This window comes from Eremothecium sinecaudum, chromosome VI (genome assembly GCF_001548555.1).
Source record: "Eremothecium sinecaudum strain ATCC 58844 chromosome VI, complete sequence".
Taxonomy (NCBI): domain Eukaryota; kingdom Fungi; phylum Ascomycota; class Saccharomycetes; order Saccharomycetales; family Saccharomycetaceae; genus Eremothecium; species Eremothecium sinecaudum.
The window spans coordinates 1-18,301 of record NC_030897.1 but is presented as its reverse complement, the minus strand read 5'-3'; the positions used below and the strand labels follow the sequence as shown (position 1 = coordinate 18,301).

General features: G+C 40.4%; 6 protein-coding genes across 6 annotated transcripts, besides 2 other annotated features; 3 read left to right on the top strand and 3 right to left on the bottom strand.

The window, feature by feature from the left end:
- Positions 1-213: 213 nt before the first annotated feature.
- HPM1 (protein-histidine N-methyltransferase) lies at positions 214-1,338 on the top strand (the record flags this gene model as incomplete). Its single annotated transcript, XM_018133357.1, has 1 exon — positions 214-1,338. The coding sequence occupies one exon, from the start codon at positions 214-216 to the stop codon at positions 1,336-1,338; it is 1,125 nt and encodes a 374-aa protein (XP_017988517.1).
- A 146-nt stretch (positions 1,339-1,484) lies between these two features.
- COG5 (Golgi transport complex subunit COG5) lies at positions 1,485-2,639 on the top strand (the record flags this gene model as incomplete). Its single annotated transcript, XM_018133358.1, has 1 exon — positions 1,485-2,639. One exon carries the CDS (start codon positions 1,485-1,487, stop codon positions 2,637-2,639), a length of 1,155 nt encoding a protein of 384 aa, XP_017988516.1.
- An 83-nt stretch (positions 2,640-2,722) lies between these two features.
- On the bottom strand, positions 2,723-3,516 carry AW171_hschr63474 (uncharacterized protein; the record flags this gene model as incomplete). The annotated part of the gene is made up of 2 exons (XM_018133359.1): positions 2,723-3,434; positions 3,500-3,516. 2 exons carry the CDS (start codon positions 3,514-3,516, stop codon positions 2,723-2,725), a joined length of 729 nt encoding a protein of 242 aa, XP_017988515.1.
- Positions 3,517-3,769: 253 nt separating this feature from the next.
- SEC24 (COPII subunit SEC24) lies at positions 3,770-6,439 on the bottom strand (the record flags this gene model as incomplete). The annotated part of the gene is made up of 1 exon (XM_018133360.1): positions 3,770-6,439. The coding sequence occupies one exon, from the start codon at positions 6,437-6,439 to the stop codon at positions 3,770-3,772; it is 2,670 nt and encodes an 889-aa protein (XP_017988514.1).
- Positions 6,440-6,840: 401 nt separating this feature from the next.
- Positions 6,841-8,895, top strand: AW171_hschr63472 (putative metalloendopeptidase; the record flags this gene model as incomplete). The annotated part of the gene is made up of 1 exon (XM_018133361.1): positions 6,841-8,895. One exon carries the CDS (start codon positions 6,841-6,843, stop codon positions 8,893-8,895), a length of 2,055 nt encoding a protein of 684 aa, XP_017988513.1.
- A 219-nt stretch (positions 8,896-9,114) lies between these two features.
- Positions 9,115-11,490, bottom strand: PFK26 (6-phosphofructo-2-kinase; the record flags this gene model as incomplete). Its single annotated transcript, XM_018133362.1, has 1 exon — positions 9,115-11,490. The coding sequence occupies one exon, from the start codon at positions 11,488-11,490 to the stop codon at positions 9,115-9,117; it is 2,376 nt and encodes a 791-aa protein (XP_017988512.1).
- A 1,330-nt stretch (positions 11,491-12,820) lies between these two features.
- Positions 12,821-17,884: a telomere (Subtelomeric repeat; similar sequence found at 12 out of 14 telomeres in Holleya sinecauda).
- Positions 17,885-18,301: a telomere (terminal 24 base repeat (GGTGTGGTGTATGGGTCTTTCAGC) differs from terminal repeat in Ashbya gossypii (GGTGTGGTGTATGGGTCTCTCAGC) by one base).

Sequence of the window (18,301 nt, the reverse complement as noted above, 5' to 3'; positions counted from 1 at the left end):
ATACAATATATATAAATATAAATAATTTTATATGAATGTTGGAACACACTATCCGTACTGATTTTATCGTGGATTGGTCTGTTAGAACTAATCCAAGCTTCTATGAACCGTTGTATAGGATTCTTCGCCTTGCGTTTTGTCTAAAAATGAAAATTTGAAAGCGATGAGATGACTTCCAAGACTACACAAACATGTCTAAAGATTTTGCCCTATATGTCGTTTTCCTTTGGCTTCACCAATAATGAGTTGAGTGACGATGAGTTGGTTGATACTGATACCAAGTCAAACTTGAATACGATAAATAGTGTTCCAGATGGTCTACATAATGAATTGCCATTGTATGCTGAATGGCTAACATCACCAGACATCGCACAACCAAAAATAATATCCCTAAATGAACTTTTGGATTCTCTCAGAGGTGTTAGATTAACTTTTGAAGTAATGTTCACCCCAAACAAGAATGTAAGGTTATATAGAAGAGAACTGTTCGATGTAAAGCACCAGTTGATGTCTGAAGCTACAGATGTCTATGAAGCCAACACTTCCAACACTGAGCTGGAAATCCTAATGGGAGATACAAATGAAGATTTAAGAAAAAATGTCTATGAAGGCGGTCTCAAATGTTGGGAATGCTCCATAGATCTGGTAGACCACTTGGCCTTAGGATCATCAGCCTCAGGTAAATCTATCATAGAGCTAGGTTGTGGAACAGCTTTACCAGCACAGTACTTGTTTTCCTCCTACTTGTCTAGCGATGACAGAAATGGGCTTAGAATCCTTTTGAGTGACTACAACGACTCTGTACTTCGACTAGTTACTTTACCAAATCTGATTGTTTCCTGGGCGAAACATGTCTTAAGCGAGGAACAGTGGGCATCACTTCAACGGATGCAAAATGAAGATACACCAGTTCATGCGGACGAGTTACTTCTAACCGATGAAGTCCTTGCAGCATTCAAAAAGGACATGGAAAATAGGAGAATTGAGCTTTCCTTCGTTTCTGGAACCTGGTCTATTGCTTTTGTTAACCTATTACGAGAACACCAATGGTCGCCATCAAAAGATCTTGTAATATTGACATCAGAGACGATATATCAACCTGATACGCTGCCTATAATTGCCGATCTAATACTTGAGCTTATGTCAACGAATAAAGCACAATCTCAATCTGTTATTGCATATGTTGCTGCTAAAGATATTTATTTCGGCGTTGGAGGTAGCATTATTGAATTTGAACATTATGTGAGGGAGCAGATACATAAGAACGGGATAGCTCTTAAAATGACCTCCAGTAAGGTTAATACAGGGCTCAAGAGATCTATAGTAACATTAGAATAGTTTAATGTTATATATTTTATCTATTTTTAATGCCTCTCGCATACGTACATTCTCATATATATTCGCTTTTAAAAACCTACTCTTTAATCGTTACAAGCTAAACGATTTTTACAGGTTCCTGTATAAAGCAACTGACATTGTATCAGATGAGTGCTGAAACTGAGTTTGAAGACTTTGAGAGTCTATTAGAACCCAACTTTAATCCTACACAATATGCAAGTGAGCTATTAAGGGCCATTAATAACGACCGGAACGCTAATGACTTGGATATAATTACACCTCTAAAGAAGATTACTTATGAGATAGATGAAGTCAATAGTAGGACCGAAAAGATACTCAAAGAAAGCCCAATAAAAGTTTTAGAGCAGCTTGACAAAAGAAACTCTGCAAAGGATAAAGTTAGTTCTACGTTGAAGCCAAGTTTGGACTACTTGTCGATGTCATATGAAAGATTAAATACAGAAATTTTGAAACCATATGAAAGTGCACTTGTATTACAGTCTGCATTGGGTAAAATCCACGAAACTTCGGCTCTTCTACGGAATGCCTTGATATACCTACATATGGCTGCTCAGATAGAAGCTTCCACGCTAGAGGTCGATAATCCGGAAAGCATGGCTCGGTTGACCGCTCTATGTTCACAGCTAAGAATGAATATTGACCAAAATCCAAACCTTAATTCATTGAATATAATTAAGAAGTTTGAGAATGGCGTGTTGAAGGAAAAACGGTTGAAATTAGCAAGTCATGCTTCACAAGCCCTTATTAAATTATGTGCCAGCAGCCGGACAATTGAGCACAATGCCGATCCTATTAAAAGTTTAGCCTTAACGCTGTATATTAATTCCCCTAAAGAATTCTCATCTACTCTGGACAGAATCGCATTGGCCAAGATACAAGTGACGAATCAAGTTTTAGCCAAAACCATCACATCGGTAAGGAGCCTAAAAATTGCAATGGATGATGCTGCGGCTAGTGGATTGTTGCTGCTTCAGCTACAAGGTATGTTAGAATCTGTACAACTAGAAAACTCAACGCTTCTACAGGAGTATTTATCACAGAAGAAGTATAACTCCATTACGACCAATTACTGGGTTCAAGTAGCCAATGCCTTTCAGAAACAATTCGAAATTTCATATCGTAGAGGTGGTCCTGTGGGCAAATCCTTGCAGGCCAATTCCCAATTTATAAAACAATCGATTACTGAGTGCATGCAGAAAAGTGCCTCTGATGAAAGTTATAAAGAGTACTTAAACATTATGCTAAGTTCGGTATCTATTCTGGACAATGAAAAGAGATAACCTCTTTGGAAATAGACCGAACTAGCTATATATTAAAAATTGACCAATTGATGCGTTCTCAAACCGTGCCAGCAGCAGCAAAATCATTCTGTCCTAAACTTGGGTTTTTCAACTCCGGCTGAACCCTTCTTTTTATTCTTCTTACCACCACGCTTGTGAAACCTCTTCTTAATCATCTTCTTAATCTCTGAAGCCCTATGTGCCCTCTCTTCTTCATGCTGTTTGCCCATTTTCCTGGCCAATCGCTGCTTCTTCCCGGGTCTTCTTTTCTTTAATCTCTCTTCCCGCTGCTTTTCTTCTTCAATCTTTCTGTTGTAAACGCTTAGATCTAGAAGCTTGCCACGATACTTTGATGAGTATGCTGACGAGACTCTCATGTCCTTTAAGGACTCCTCTATTATGAAACCATATTCTAATGCCGCAGTTTTAAATTGGTTTTTCTGTTCTACTGTATACTCAGCTACATAGTAGCTTTTCGGACGTTCATTAATAGTTTGCTCAGGTTCGGGCTCTCTCAAACTGATTTTTATTAACTTCCTGTCATTAATATCACCGCCATTTCCTCCATTATTTGCACCTGCATTGTCTTCATTACTGCCAAATTCACTATGACCAAAAGAAAATAAAGGAAATTCAAACTCTTGTTCGGCATTTTCGATGTCTTCAACTTTTTCACCTTCAACTTTATCGCTATTAACCTCAACTAGTTGGAAGTCTATATCGGGCAGTATCGGACTATTTTCGAGTTCATCTTGCTCATCGCAACCATTGTTGAATATATCTTCCCTACGAACTCTAACACCTAGTTAGTATTAGACTTTAAATAACGAAAAGCAAATAATGGACATATATTAACATACATTTGCTGATCTTGCATTTCTATACTGGCTTATACTTCTTTTACGGTGATATTATTCTCAATAGTATATTGAAATTCTTCCACACCGTATTAAAATTTCAACATTCAATATTCGGCTACGAGTGAAAAACAGTAAATACATAAATAATCAACATTAATCCTAAAGTAGTTTTTGCTTGTAAAATACAGAGTGATAAAGATCTACATATAATTTTATGTGCAGTTTCATATTCCTAACCTTCTGATAGATATATACACAAGGCTTGGTGTCTCACTTACTTATTTTGGTTTTCATGCTTTGCAAGAACTCACGGTAAGTAAAGCTGCTTTGGACTTTGTCCTCTACCAATTGGCTGCTAGCCCATAACCTTAGTGATGCTACTTCTCTAGCAGAAGCATGGTTCATTGGCTCGCTTGGGGATGCGCCTCTAACAATATGTAGAGTTTCATAGGTGATAATATCATCATGTTCTCTTAGCTTAGCAATCACATTTCTTACTCTAGCACTAAACTCAGAGTTTTCTATGATAGGAAGTTCACCTTTCCCAACTTGGATTTGCATTATATCTTGTGTCCCAAAGACGTCCATCACCAATTCTGGAACGGCGTCACCTCCTAGCCATAAGAACATATCCATTCCAGTGTCAATCAAATATAAACCGTATCTCTCAAATAGGGACGAAGTGGCATTAATAGGTTGTGGTAAGACAATCTCACCGTTTTCTCCTGGCGAACCAGCCTCATCTGGCATATCATGTAAGGAGTAGACGCTTGGATATATGTATTTGATAAAGTGTGGAAGAGGTAGAGATTCTAATGCATTCAGTGCAGCGGCACGATGATCTGCTGGGATTATACCCGGCCTGAACGCCATGTGCTTTGTTAATGAGTGCATTAACAATGGCCACATCCGTAAATTAGCACAAAGCCTTAATGGGGCGCCACCAGCTGTGTTGGACATGGCGATCTCTTTTTTGTACGTCGCTAAAACATCCTGAACCGATTTATCCAAATATTCTCTAGCTTCTTCAAGGGATGAACTCATTACCTTTTCGATACCTTTTTGAGCATAATAAACGGTTATTGCCAGCTGATCTGCCGATGCGTAAACCTCGGCTAAGTTATCCGTAGTTGGTAAACAAACGGTAATGACTCTGATTCTACGCTGGCCAGTATTCTGAGACAAAAGGAGAGCAATTTGGAGGTATGCGTAATCGCGTACTATCTGCTCATCAATAGAAACTTCAAAAACATATGATTGATCTCTTGGGAAAGTGGAGAAAGCACATAAGTCTGACGATCTATTAAAGAAGTGGCCGTAAAAACGACTCATTCTCAAACCAGTAGAACCACGAGCTCTCATGACAGCTTCCATTGACAAATCCATATTGATATGTTTTGAGAACTCTTTTGTAAATTTGGTGACGTCAATTAAATTTGCAGCATTAAATCCAGGGTAGAAATGAGTCTGACCACCGGTGTATCTTGGAAGATTAGAAACCGATACGACATCTAAATATTCATCAGATGCCAAGAATAAATCAATGGTAACTTGTGTCTTATTACAATCAATGGTGAAGTTTTTGTAGAAGGAATCACCACAACTTAATAACTGACTGGCTTCCTTACTGGTATTTGCAACACTTGCTTCATTTCTTTTATTCAATTTACCAACCCCAGTGTTGGGCAATGTTGAAGAAACAACAATAATTTTACCACCAATACCCTTGATCAAATTATGGGCAGCTTTTAATGCAGGTCCCAACGCAAATTTAGGTAAAATGTTCACTTGAAATACATCTGGAATTTGGTTCAGCAATTTCTCTAAGTTATTTCTGCACTCCTTTAGAGATACAAACATAGTATCTGGCATTGGTAAGAAAGGTTCATCTAGATCCACTACATCCATCATTCTAATATGGTCACCTTCTTCATCCAATGGAATAGAAAAGTAATGGATCGTATGATCAACTGCCAATATAGTGATACGAGTTCTTTCATCATGGTTAGGCAATGTATCCAAGCATTCAAGCAAGGTCCTCGCAGCGGTAGATAACAATCCGTTCTTTATAGCATTTTGAGAAACGTCAAAAATAAATGCATAACAGGATGGTGGGGGCTGTCTAATAGCATATTCTTTTGGAGCCAAGTACTCAACAACAGCATGTTGTATCTCATTTCTTTCGTACCGATTGATTGGCACGCCTTGCATATCCATATCAAATGCCTGGGGCACATCATTTGCAAGGTTACAGAAATTACATCTCCAACGTCTTCCGCCCTCCAAAAATGTGACAAAAGGATTGATATATGAACGACAACGTCTACAACGAACAATACAACCATCCGTATTCAATGGTGGAGGGTCAACACGGTCATCCAAATGCAAATAAGGCCTGATGACCATTGCCAATGGCAACTTAGATTTTTTTAACAGAGAACTACTTTTTGGCAACGCGTTCAAAGTGCACCTTAAGTAGTCCGGAGATACATTGGAGTCTTCTGATGGAACTACGATCCTTTCTGGTGGAACAAGCAACGGTGGAGGAGGAAGGGAAAGATCTGTAATCGGGGGCGGCAATTCCTGGAATAAGTCAATTGGGTACAATTGATTCATCGGCTTACCCATAGCAACAGGATACCCAAATGACTGCTCGTTATATTGTGAACTGTCCACTGGTTGTTGAACCGCAGGAGGTGATGCAACTCCTGCCTGATAGAACGTGTTCGGATCAACCACTGGTACATTATGCAATTGCATGCCGCCCATCGCAGTAGTGGCCTGATCTATCTGATGATGAAGCTGCTGTGCAGGAGTAAACAGTTGCTGTTGGGCTCCCTGTTGTACTTGTCCAGCCGGAACCCCGCTAGTCGGTTCCGCAGGCTGATTTCCATATTGGAATTGGGCTTGCGGATATACACGTTTTTTGTGGTGAGACATAATTCTGTAATTGAACTATTACAGTAACTGGAAATCGCCAACCTACGCTGTTAATTCTCCTTCAGATTGTATATTTTGGTTGTTTTGACCATAAAGTGATATTTGCCACCTTGTTCGAATTTGAAAATTATATCGATCAGCTGATATTCACGTGATGACAGTGTTTATTCGAAAGATTGCTCTTTGTTTCACGAATAATAAGTAATAGTACAGTAAATGAATCTTAAAAAAGCATTGTCTATTTACCGTTGTTCTGCCTCTTTTTGTTTCTTCTGTTATGGCCGACTTTTATATTTAATCTATTACGGAGCAAGTTCTTACTTTAAACCAAACCCATATCGCGACAACAATAAAATTTATAGGATCCGTACCAGTAACTGTAGTTGCTGTTGGAATTTATAATGTCTGGAATTGAGTTGTACAATTTAACTAATGGGAGTGAAGTATATTCTCCCGCGTTGATTATCCATGGCAGGTGCCATTCCCCTAAAGCAAGATATATTGATGTGCTGCATAATTCTTTGCCAAGCTTGCGCTATGAGGTTAATGCGCAAGGGTTTAAGGCGCTGGTTCATATGGTTAGGGGTCAAAATGTACTGACTTTTGTTACAAGTGAGAATGAGCAGTTAAGCATTTCAACTGTATATGCTCCGCAAATGTCTAATCCACCTATTCATCTTTGTATTCTAGTTGGGAGAGATTCCCCACTGGAGTTTGATTCTCCAGCAACTCAAAAGGCAAAGGAAGGCGGGAATGGTTTGGAATTGGCCATTGCAAAGTTGCGGTGCGGTGCTCGGTTGATGCAGGCATTTACCAATGAGCAGCTTTTGCGTAGTGGGTTTGGTCATCGATGCTTCCGCTTTGTCGAAGAAGGTGTACAAGATACATTATTCAGAATACCAGAACAGCGTGAAACAATTAAAATTCATGTTTTGCGGTCAAGATTAACCACTGCAGAGATTAGGGATCCCAATATAGCCCAGCAAAACGAAAAGGCTACAAATAGGGCCGGGCTATTCGGAGTTGCAATGGATGCTCTCAGAGATTACGGTGGAGTTTTTTCGAATCCGAATGAGACAGCTCAAGCGGCGGTGTTGTTCTTGGATTCTCATTGGGACCCTAAATTGAAGTTAATTAGGGGCCATGCTGCATTGGGCGGCGGTGATTCGAAGATTAAGCTCGCCATATTTGGCTCACATGGATTGTATTCTTGGCCGAAAACTATTGAAGATGTTCCTATGTACTTTACAGATACGACTCCTATTAGTCCAAATGAGGTAGCTAACGACTGTAACGAGTGCGGCACCCATTGGGAGTGTCTAACTGTGACTCTAGGAGCATTCATGCATGAAATCGGCCACTTATTGGGCTGCCCTCATCAAGAGAACGGCGTGATGCTTCGTGATTACGTTAGATTGAACAGGTCTTTCTTGACCAGGGAGGCGTATTGTACAAGGACTAGAAACCATGGTGCAGCACCCCCGATTTTCCCCGTTGAGGAATGTACGTGGCATAGACTAGATCTAATAAGGTTTCTCTTCCATCCCTCGTTTACAATCCCTTCAGACTACAAAGACCCGGCTTTTATGAAACCAGGCAAGCTGGGCAACTCTCCATATCCAAGATCAAGTTTTTACCCCTTAGGAAATGGACAAGGCATGATAACTAGTATGTCTGGTATTTATTGTATTGAGTTGGTTTGTGATGATATCGCTTGTTCTCACTTAGAATACTTACCGCAATCCGTGGGCGGAATTGGTACACAACGCGAGGTTTTAGTTACGCTTGATGAATTAAGAGCGAAATTACCGCCAACTAAACTTGCGAAACATCGTAATACATTTAAGCTAAAGGTTCATTCAGTAAATGCCGAACCGGCTGAATTTTCCAACTTCCCAAAGTTAGTGGAATCTAGCTTCATATCGCTAGCCCAATATGGCTACCCACCGCATGTAAGTGGAGTGAAATCATCACTTTTAGGAAGCGATACTAGGGGACAAGATATTGGGATTATTCCAGTTAATATGGATAATGTAAACAGAGTTCGTGTTTATCATGGTGGTGCCCTTGATGGAGTGAGGTTTTATTTCCGAGAAGAGCATGCAACACTTCAACCATCTCCGAACAAATACTTGAGTAGATTTAAAGAGTCTGTCTCATCTTTTAAACCACCAAACAGCAATGAGGCTGTATTATTTGGCCGTCAGACATCTAATTACACGGATTTTGTTTTAAAGGAGGGCGAGAAAGTAGTCGGTTTTAATGTAAAAAGCGGCTTTTGGGTAGATGCAATTCAGGTTATAGCAAGTTCCGGTAGGGCAAGTCCGATGTTAGGAAACGCAGCAGGAGGTGGTGCAGGTTCACTGATCCCACCACAAGGTAGCAAAATCTTAGGTTTATACGGTAGAGTTGGCCAATGGGTGGATAGTATCGGTATTATATATGGGGTTATTTAAATGTTATCTTTTTTAGCTGACTGTCATTACGACGTTGAAATATACACACACCTTTATTATTACACGGAATAAAGTGTAACCAATGAAAGGAAACTGGCTCTGACATTCACCACACTGCTAAAAACCAGTTCTTCCATTCCAGCGTACATCCTTTAACAGATTATTGAGTGTATATAATTGTTACACAGTCTCTTATAAATATAACCGTTTATGGCACCGCTAATTATTTGCATTTTTTTCATCACGATCGTCAGTAGTTTTGCTTTGATCATTATCAACTTGATCGCTTGTCCCATCATGATCGTCATTTGTAGAATCATCATGTTCATCATCATCATCATCATATCCATGACTGTCTTCATCTTCCATGTTGCTTCCCTTCCTTAATGCTCGACCGTTCTCCTGCAATCCAACCAATTTTTCATGCAATTTACTTAATTCAATACCACTGTTGCCATATGGCGGCTTAATGGTATGATTTCTAGACATTTTTGCGAGATTATCTGATTTGGAGCGAGCAAGCTTGCTAGGACGAGTCATATATGCAATCGAATGCCTTAAGGGAGGTGGACCTCTTTGAGAAATAGAACTTCCACCGGAAGACACTGATGTAGCGACTGATGGGATTCCAGTAGAAATCATGGCAGTATTAACTGAGTCGCTTTTACTACGAGGTATAACGTCGGCAGAAGCTGATAAAGGTGCAGTCGGCACTATTGAATATCGTCTTTCGTTGTGCACCAAACCAAGCTCCTTAACCTTAGTTGTATTCAGTTGAGTATGCGGTACCATAAAAAAGTCATCTTTTTCTTCGTCGTATTCGTATAAGGACCAGTTAATACCATAAGGTTTGGGCTCTAGGCAATAAACACTGTGAAGGGGTATATCAAGGTTCGCAATAATATCACGGCTTAAATTTAAAAAATAACCCAATAAAACCCTAGCAACAACCCTATGTGTTATTATAAGAACATTATCTGTTATCCGCTCGACCTCAGTTATAACGGGGCGTAATCTATTAATCACATCCATGTAAGATTCTCCTCCGATTCCTGGATACCGATATCTCAGTTTATCCTTAAGTCTTTCTTCAAATTCGGCAGGATATTTATCGTGCACTTCTTCGTACGTCATTCCCTCGCAATCACCCGCACTTAACTCATCCAACATACGCATCTGTTTAATAGGGTAGACATCCTCATTAAAGTGTGCCGCAGTGTCGATAGATCGACCCAACATTGAAGTCCAAACAAAGAAAGAATTAGGAACGTATTCTTCGTCGCTATCATTGTGCTTTTTGTGCTGATTATATTCCTGTTCGTTAAACTTGATTCTTTGCGCATCGATAAACTTTGCCAAGGCCTTTGCGTATTTACGACCACGCTCAGTTAGTTTAGAATCACCACCAATGCGACCAAGTATGTTGGATTCACTTTCTCCATTTCTGGTAATCCATATTTGCCTCTCAGCAAGATTGAAGTTTAGTAAATAATATACAGTCTGGGAAGCCAAGAACCCTTGTATATTATATGATATAATTTTCTTTCCGACATCAACCATTTTAATATACTGAATATCCTCAGAATCTTCCACCGGCTCGTAAGCCTTTAGGTAATTAGCCAATCTATCCTTAAAATCTCTTAGTGAAGCAACTGGATCCTTCCCTTTATAATCTGGACCAAGCAGTTTCAACCTTATGTTCTTCTCTACAGTTGCCTTGTCCGTGCAAATACTCTCTAAAAACAACACATTGAGCTGCGAATTACGACTCCTAATTTTATCACAGATCATCTTTCTTCTATGTTTTGTCGAATTGGTGGCATCAAAAATAGCAACGGAACCAGGCCCATCTAATAAATAGTCCAACAACTCATCCAAAGTGTCCATCGCCCATTTGTCTCTCAAAGCATTGGCCTCCGGGTTTCTGGAATCAAAAAACTTTGAATCTTGCTCCGACATCTCATGAGTCTTCGCGTACTCACGGCGAGTATTTCCCACATTAAAAACTTTACAATAATAAAACGAATAATTCAAAAACCTAGAGAGCTTATTAGTGATAAAGGATTTGCCTGCAGCCGGCATTCCCACCATCACTATAACCAGTTTCGACCCTGGATCATCCTTAGAAATAATGCCATCAGGTGAAGTTTTCGACCTTGTTAAACCAGGCACATCTATAGTGGTTGCACGCTTTGAAGGTTTAACACCAGTCGATACAACTGGTTGCACTACCGCATCATCTTCCTCATCTTTTTCTTCGTCCTCCTCCACCAATTGACCTAATTCCGTCACGCTTCGATTAGGAGATGCGCTTGGGGTCCCCTCAGTAGAAGAATCAGTCGAACTTAAAGGAGAAGCCCAGCGAGACACAATTGGTGTATCACTCAATGGTCTTCGGTTAAATTTCGGTAAATTTAGACGCCCCCGGTTGTCACGCGACGGACTAGCATTCAAATGGGGTTGGTTTGTTATTTCAGACTTAGGACTAATGTCATTCTTTCTATCATTTGAATGTCCTAAATCACATGGTTCGACATCTGAATCTGTATCCGTTAGCAAAGCTTCTTCAGTATATGTCACAGTCTTGAACATCATATAACTTAATGACTATCAGGTAGGGGAAAATAACTCTATAAAACCTTCCTCCGTATACTGTAGTATGTTTTATTACAATGTTATGACTGACGTACCTCCTTAACGATGCGGTTAACCGGGCTTAGATATATGTATCAGCTGTCTCTATTGCTGATTGGACACATTTTTGTCACCCCTTTGTTCATTGTCAGCGTGGGGGAAAAGTACGTGTGTGTCTACTGAATTTACGCCTCGTTAAAAACGATAAATCACAATCCCTTTCAGGGTGAGAGCGATGCTGTAGAATATTTGGCAAATTGAATGCTGACTACGGAAGATCACCAAAGGGGTATCCAAGAGATAGTACATTGTTATGCTACCCATTGGAAACACTATCAAATACATAGTTAATTACGGTATCCTTCCAATGTTCGAGCTAGTTATTTGCATGGCTCGAATAATAAGGTATTATTACCTCTGATCTTTATAATCAACTCCTACGTAATTGAATTCTTAAGGGAGTTCGTTCATATATATATTCTGATCGTAGTATCCTTAATAGTAGCCTTAATAGAAGTAAACCGTGCAAAGGGATAGATTGCATTTACCCTTAAAACTTGTAGCGCGTTGAATTCAAAAAAACTGAATACAGGCACTAAATAAAGTCAGTTTTCTTTGCATGTAACTTATATGCAAAGAAACTTTTACCGTACCGAATATTCTATGTACCGAAGATGAAGAAATTGCATGTCTATCTTATTCTTTGCATGGTAAATGTGCATTAGTTGCCTAACTTCTAGAAAGTTCTAATTAATTACCTTATATGTTCTATACATGTAGAATTGCATAATAAGATGGACAAAGGAAGTTCAACATCCAGAGCTAAGATGGACAAAGGAAGTTCAACATCCAGAGCTAACAGGGCTCAGAGAATTATGGTCGTGACAACGCATACTACAATTAAAGATTTGTCATATTGGACGACGTACTTAAAGGTATAATTGAGTTGTTTTAATGAGTGATTGGACGTAGAATCCGCTGCTAGATAATGCTACTAGCGACAATGTTGGAAAATAGAACATGATAGTATCTAGTGTGCGCAGTTGAAATTGTTTTAAATATAGTGACGGTCTTTCATGTCATCGGTAAGTTACTGACGTCTGGTTTAAGGTCCTGAGTGCTAATGTAAATACTAGATATAGAGTGATGCCTATTAGTGGATGTAGAACTGCCGCTGTAGTGAAGTTTTGTCTAACTGAGAGTGTTTTGATGCTGGCTGCCTGTACGGATGTTTTTGCAACTGTGAGATCTAAAGGGAGCGGAGAAGAGAGGACTGATACTCCATCCTAGTAAAGCACAACCATATCACATATCATATAGTACAGCTAACTGAGCTTTACGATGTTTACTCATCGAACCATCGAAATCAGTGAATAGACTCGGAAGCAAATAAATTGTCCCAAATGAGCAATGAGAATTGAGTGCAAGTATAAGTGCTATCTGTGGAAATTTACCCGCTGCTAAAGACTGCTACAAGCACACATACCTAATGAGTCCAAGAATCACAGTGCGATAAGAGAACCGAGTGTTTCCACTGGGCCGATAAAGGAAGTGCACAATCAAAGTTCATTTAACCACTAATCACGAGGTTACATGCGATAATAATGCTCACGAGATCTATAATAACTGTAGAGGATAAATATGTTTACTTTCAGGCTCCTATTTAGGAAGAGTTGTGCCTTCAACTAGTTAAGTGTGCAACCAACATCCAATATATATGGCCTGAACCTTTACACTACGCCAATGGTTTCTGATCATTCTTTAGCATAAATATGTATAGATTACACTAAAATTACAACCGGCACGGTGTTGAACTTTAACGAGCAACAGATTTTACTTAGAAACTTACTACTGGTTTCATATAAACCTACACTGATAACTCTGCTATCTATAGTCATAGTCGCTGTAGCTTTCGCCGGGGCTATTCCACTTCTCCAGAAAAGAGGTAATGTCATTAAAGGTTTGAAAACATATTTTTCGTCAAGATTTTTTTCGTCAGATACAGGCCATTTATGGCGTGCCGGTGCTTATGGCATTTGGAAGGCTCTCGCAGGAGTCACAGCCGCAGTCTGTGGAAATAACTTCGTCGATAAACTATTGCTGAACGCAGTTGGTTTGTGGAGGAAAATATCTTGTATATTGTTGCTTATCGCGAGTGGAATAGCAACAGTTTTAAGAGAGGTCTTGAAAGCGCATAGCAATCACGCAGGACATGGGAGGTCAGTCCGCCGAGAAATTACAGCCAATGTTTTGGGTGGGATGGGCTTAACTGATAGTGAAGGTACCGCTAGTAGGCTTATGTCGGCTGGGTATTCGGTGATGTCTGTCGACGTCATTGATAACGTGGTTGGCTCAACAGAAGGGCTTTTTGGTCGCACTCTAGGCCGTTTAAGCAGCGCAGCCCAGACAGATCCTAGTGACTCAAACTACTTGATAACAATGTCCGACGGCAAGGACCTGGTAATTGCGTTAAACTTGCTGCCAACCAAACTGGAGACGTTAGTGGACACTATTGCGTCTTCTGCATCAAATCCGGGGTCTGCATTTTTGCTAGAACCCGCTGAAGATGTGTTGGCCAAACGTGATTGTGGGAATGGCTGTAAAGTAATCGAAGGTCAAGTGATCCAATGGGTTGGGGTCACGGCGCACGTTATTGATCGTGACCGCACAGCTGAATACCTGCAACTATCTGAGGCAGACAGGATGCACCTGGCAAGACCGGCTATGGCGGCTATTATTGATGGAAACAGGGAAAAGGTATGCTACCATGCGTTTAAAGATCCTCGGAACCAAGACAAGGTTGAATGCAGTTACATGCATGAAAACATGGCGTTTATTGCGGAGGTGTATGTTAACCAGTTTGGCGGTCTCGACGGGGACTGCTGGGACGCGTGCTCACCGGAGGATGAACAAATCATTGTTCCAGAGTTGTAGGTGGAATTATTGCCACAGCGAGTACTTAGGTAACTATGTGGGCTGAGTGGTTGGTATATGAAGCGCGTCATTTTATGTTACATAAGCACACTAGTCATACGTGAATTTCATTTGAGTCCTGTAAAGGAAGTTATATGTTAACTAACTTTTAAATTATTTAATAAATTTTTACTGCGCTTCCAGTGATCGTAAGTGGGTGCAAACCTGAGTGAGAAACAACGCATGTGAGTCATCACGTGCCAGTTTTAAGCGCTTTCTCACGGGAAGTTAGCTAGCGTTCCATAAGCATGTTGGTTCTTGTATTGAGAGTAAAAAGTGATTTATTTCTCAAATTAAAGAATTTTGTCGAAGTTAAATAGTGCATCGGTCTATTTGGGATCCTTCTTGGTTCATCGCAAACGGGATCTTCTTTTCAGCCAACACTACATCCTAAAAACCTAATACCTATCTATTGTGAATGGGTTTCCAAGTCTGCGCCCACTTTAAAACTGCATAATCTACAGTTAATCTTTCATAAATGTATTGTTTCAGTAATTATTATCCCACCAGCTATTACCGACAAGCTATAGAAAGTGACCGCATCCATATGCAGTACATTCTTATGGCGCGAATGCAGGTGGCTAAGGAAGAAGTTATGATAAAGTCTAAAATTGAGGGTTATACAAGTAGCTAATAGAGACTGGGCTTTCAATTCCCGATACCTTGCAGAACCTTGCAGATATTATCGCTCTGGTGAAAGTATATAAAAAGCCCCGAAGTTTGCGATGCCAGCACAAATTTGTTGATTCAATCGATAGATTTGTGGTAGATTGAAACAATATGAGAATTCTAAGCAACTTATTTACTTTTTCAAGCCTTTTGTCTCTGACTCTCGCTATTCCTGTTAATGAAGAGAAGCAGGAAGTGAAGAAACGCAGCGGCGGGCCCAACAGTACGGGAGTCATCCCAGACTGTAACAAGTTCCATTGTTGTACGGATAGTCAGTGTCGAGACATCGGATGTGGTCTATGTCACAGACCACTGTTTGCTAACCAAGGGTACTGCATGAAACCTGGCCAACAGTTGCCACCTAATGACTTCCGTTACATGATCCCTCATGAGCATTTAGAACCAGACCCACAGTTTCACCATTGGTTAGATCCAGGTATTAAAAAGCGCAGATTCCTTGAATGTTCCGAAGAGGATAATCGTAGCATGTTTGGAGACCTTAAAAACTGGTAGTGATCATGTTATATATATTATGAATATGAAAATAATACATTTTTTGCAGTTTTGAAAAAAATTAACTTCAGGCACTAATTGTGAATCTTGGTAGGATGTAACCGACCGCTTTGGTGCCAGCGGTGCAGTTAGGAGATCTAAGTAAGATGGGCTATCGTCGATCTTTAATTATACTGTCCAGTTGCTTGCACTCGTGGCTTGTACTGCAATTAACTTATGCTAGGCCTTTATGATCTCGTCATAGGTTAGGCCCTACCCACTGCATTTTTATACCATTTGGAAAAGATTGCCTACATGGCGCTCAATTGCCGAACTGATGGTTGGATCTCGTACTGAGGGTTAAAAAGTATATTTATTTTTCAAATATTTAGTATAATGTAAGTATCATAGATGAACAGCTAAATAAAAAGCTCCCGCTGGATATCTAACGCAAATTTCAGGCATAATTAGGTACAATGGTCTTAGGATACCAAGGGAGGACCTGGCTTCCTGGAAACTAAAGGACAGTTGGGTTTGCTCATTGTATATTTCGTATTGTAATTAATTATTGTGGAGCATAGGAAGGCGGTCTGCCAAGAAGAGCATATTCTGTACCTCTATAAATATTTTCCTCATGTAAGCGGTGATAGTATTAGTGCAGCAAAGGATGTCGATGGCTTTGCTAGCAGCAGATGAATTACAAGGGTTTAAACAGGGCTTGGTCACTTAAAATTAGCACTCATATCACACTGTTAGGAGAGATTTCCAACTTACTGTTGTGCACTATCCTTTGCTATCTCCAGTAATATGTTGGTTTGTCTACTACCTGTACGTTGTACGCTAAGATAAAATGTCACTTTGTATTATGTAAAAATGTTGAGATATTCTGAATATTAAGTGCTGTAAGATATTTTTTAAGTCTGAAATTTAAAAACGCAAAGCGAAGAAGAGTTGCAGTGATAAAAGGTAGACATCTTATGATGTTCAGACCCGAGTTCCAAGTGTACATATGCTGTGTACTATACTTACAAGTACAAAAGCAACGGGCCTAAGTTAGAAGGAGGCTCAAGGTGTACAAACACCTCTAGACGCTCTATAACCGAGATTTACTAATACGTAATATATTTATCATTGCTAGAAGATGGCTAGCTAACGATGTGCAAGTGATAACACCAGGAGCTAGTAGCATCGGTGTATACTATACCAAGCAAGCAGTAGGCGTTTTGTGAACTGAGAGCTGTGACAATTGTTGTATCATCTAGCTGACGATATCTAAGTCATGCTACGTATGCTATCAGGTCACAGCTCTTGGTTTGGCTTCTCGCTGAGGTATGTTAAGAATACAACTCGTGGACACTTATGTTAATTGGGATTATAGCCGCGAGCTACCGACACTGCATGTAAACTGGCGATACATTGATAGCTCTTGATTGTATGTTGTAGCAGATTGATACAATGTACTGCAAGTATTCAATAATGTGGTGTGGTAGCTGAGTGTTTGAATCTTACCTTGGTATTCTAGCTGAGACTGTTATAGCTAGCATGAGACACTGACATGTAGATGGACATTGGCAATATGATGAGGTTCGCGTGCCTGTATCGGTGCCTGCCATTTCTTGACCCTAGATCTCGCTATTTGTTGTCTTGTAGTTAGTGTCTTCTAGCTGAGGAATGGTTTAACGAGTGAGGTATACTATCACTTTAATAATCTTGGAGATACAGTTAAGAAAGTACTATATATGTTGATGAGGAGTAGTTGAATGGCACTAGTTGACTGGGACCAGTAGCCGCTTATGCTGTACAATTGAACATGTATATATAACCAAGCAGTAGCCGCCACTATCCAATAATCTTGGTGCAACTGAGATCGGTCTTCTAGCCGAGAATTGTCATCTAGCCATTAGGATGTAGACGGAATTGCATATTGATAGGTGCGCAAGTAGATCTGTATTGATGGTAGCTGAGTAATTGCATCTAGCCATTGACACTGACATGTAGACTGACATTGATGAGGTTCGCAAACTGGATCTGTTGTTGGTCTTCTAGCTGAGACTATTCATAGCTAGCCATGAGACCGGACACTGGCAAGATGATGAGGTTCGCGTGCCTGTAGAGTGCCTGTCAATTCATGTCCAGCAGCACATGTCCACGAGAGCAGCAAGTTAGATCGTATTTGTTGTCTGGTAGCTGTCTTGTAGCTGAGGAATGGTTTAACGAGTGAGGGTCTTTCAGCGGTGTGGTGTATGGGTCTTTCAGCGGTGTGGTGTATGGGTCTTTCAGCGGTGTGGTGTATGGGTCTTTCAGCGGTGTGGTGTATGGGTCTTTCAGCGGTGTGGTGTATGGGTCTTTCAGCGGTGTGGTGTATGGGTCTTTCAGCGGTGTGGTGTATGGGTCTTTCAGCGGTGTGGTGTATGGGTCTTTCAGCGGTGTGGTGTATGGGTCTTTCAGCGGTGTGGTGTATGGGTCTTTCAGCGGTGTGGTGTATGGGTCTTTCAGCGGTGTGGTGTATGGGTCTTTCAGCGGTGTGGTGTATGGGTCTTTCAGCGGTGTGGTGTATGGGTCTTTCAGCGGTGTGGTGTATGGGTCTTTCAGCGGTGTGGTGTATGGGTCTTTCAGCGGTGTGGTGTATGGGTCTTTC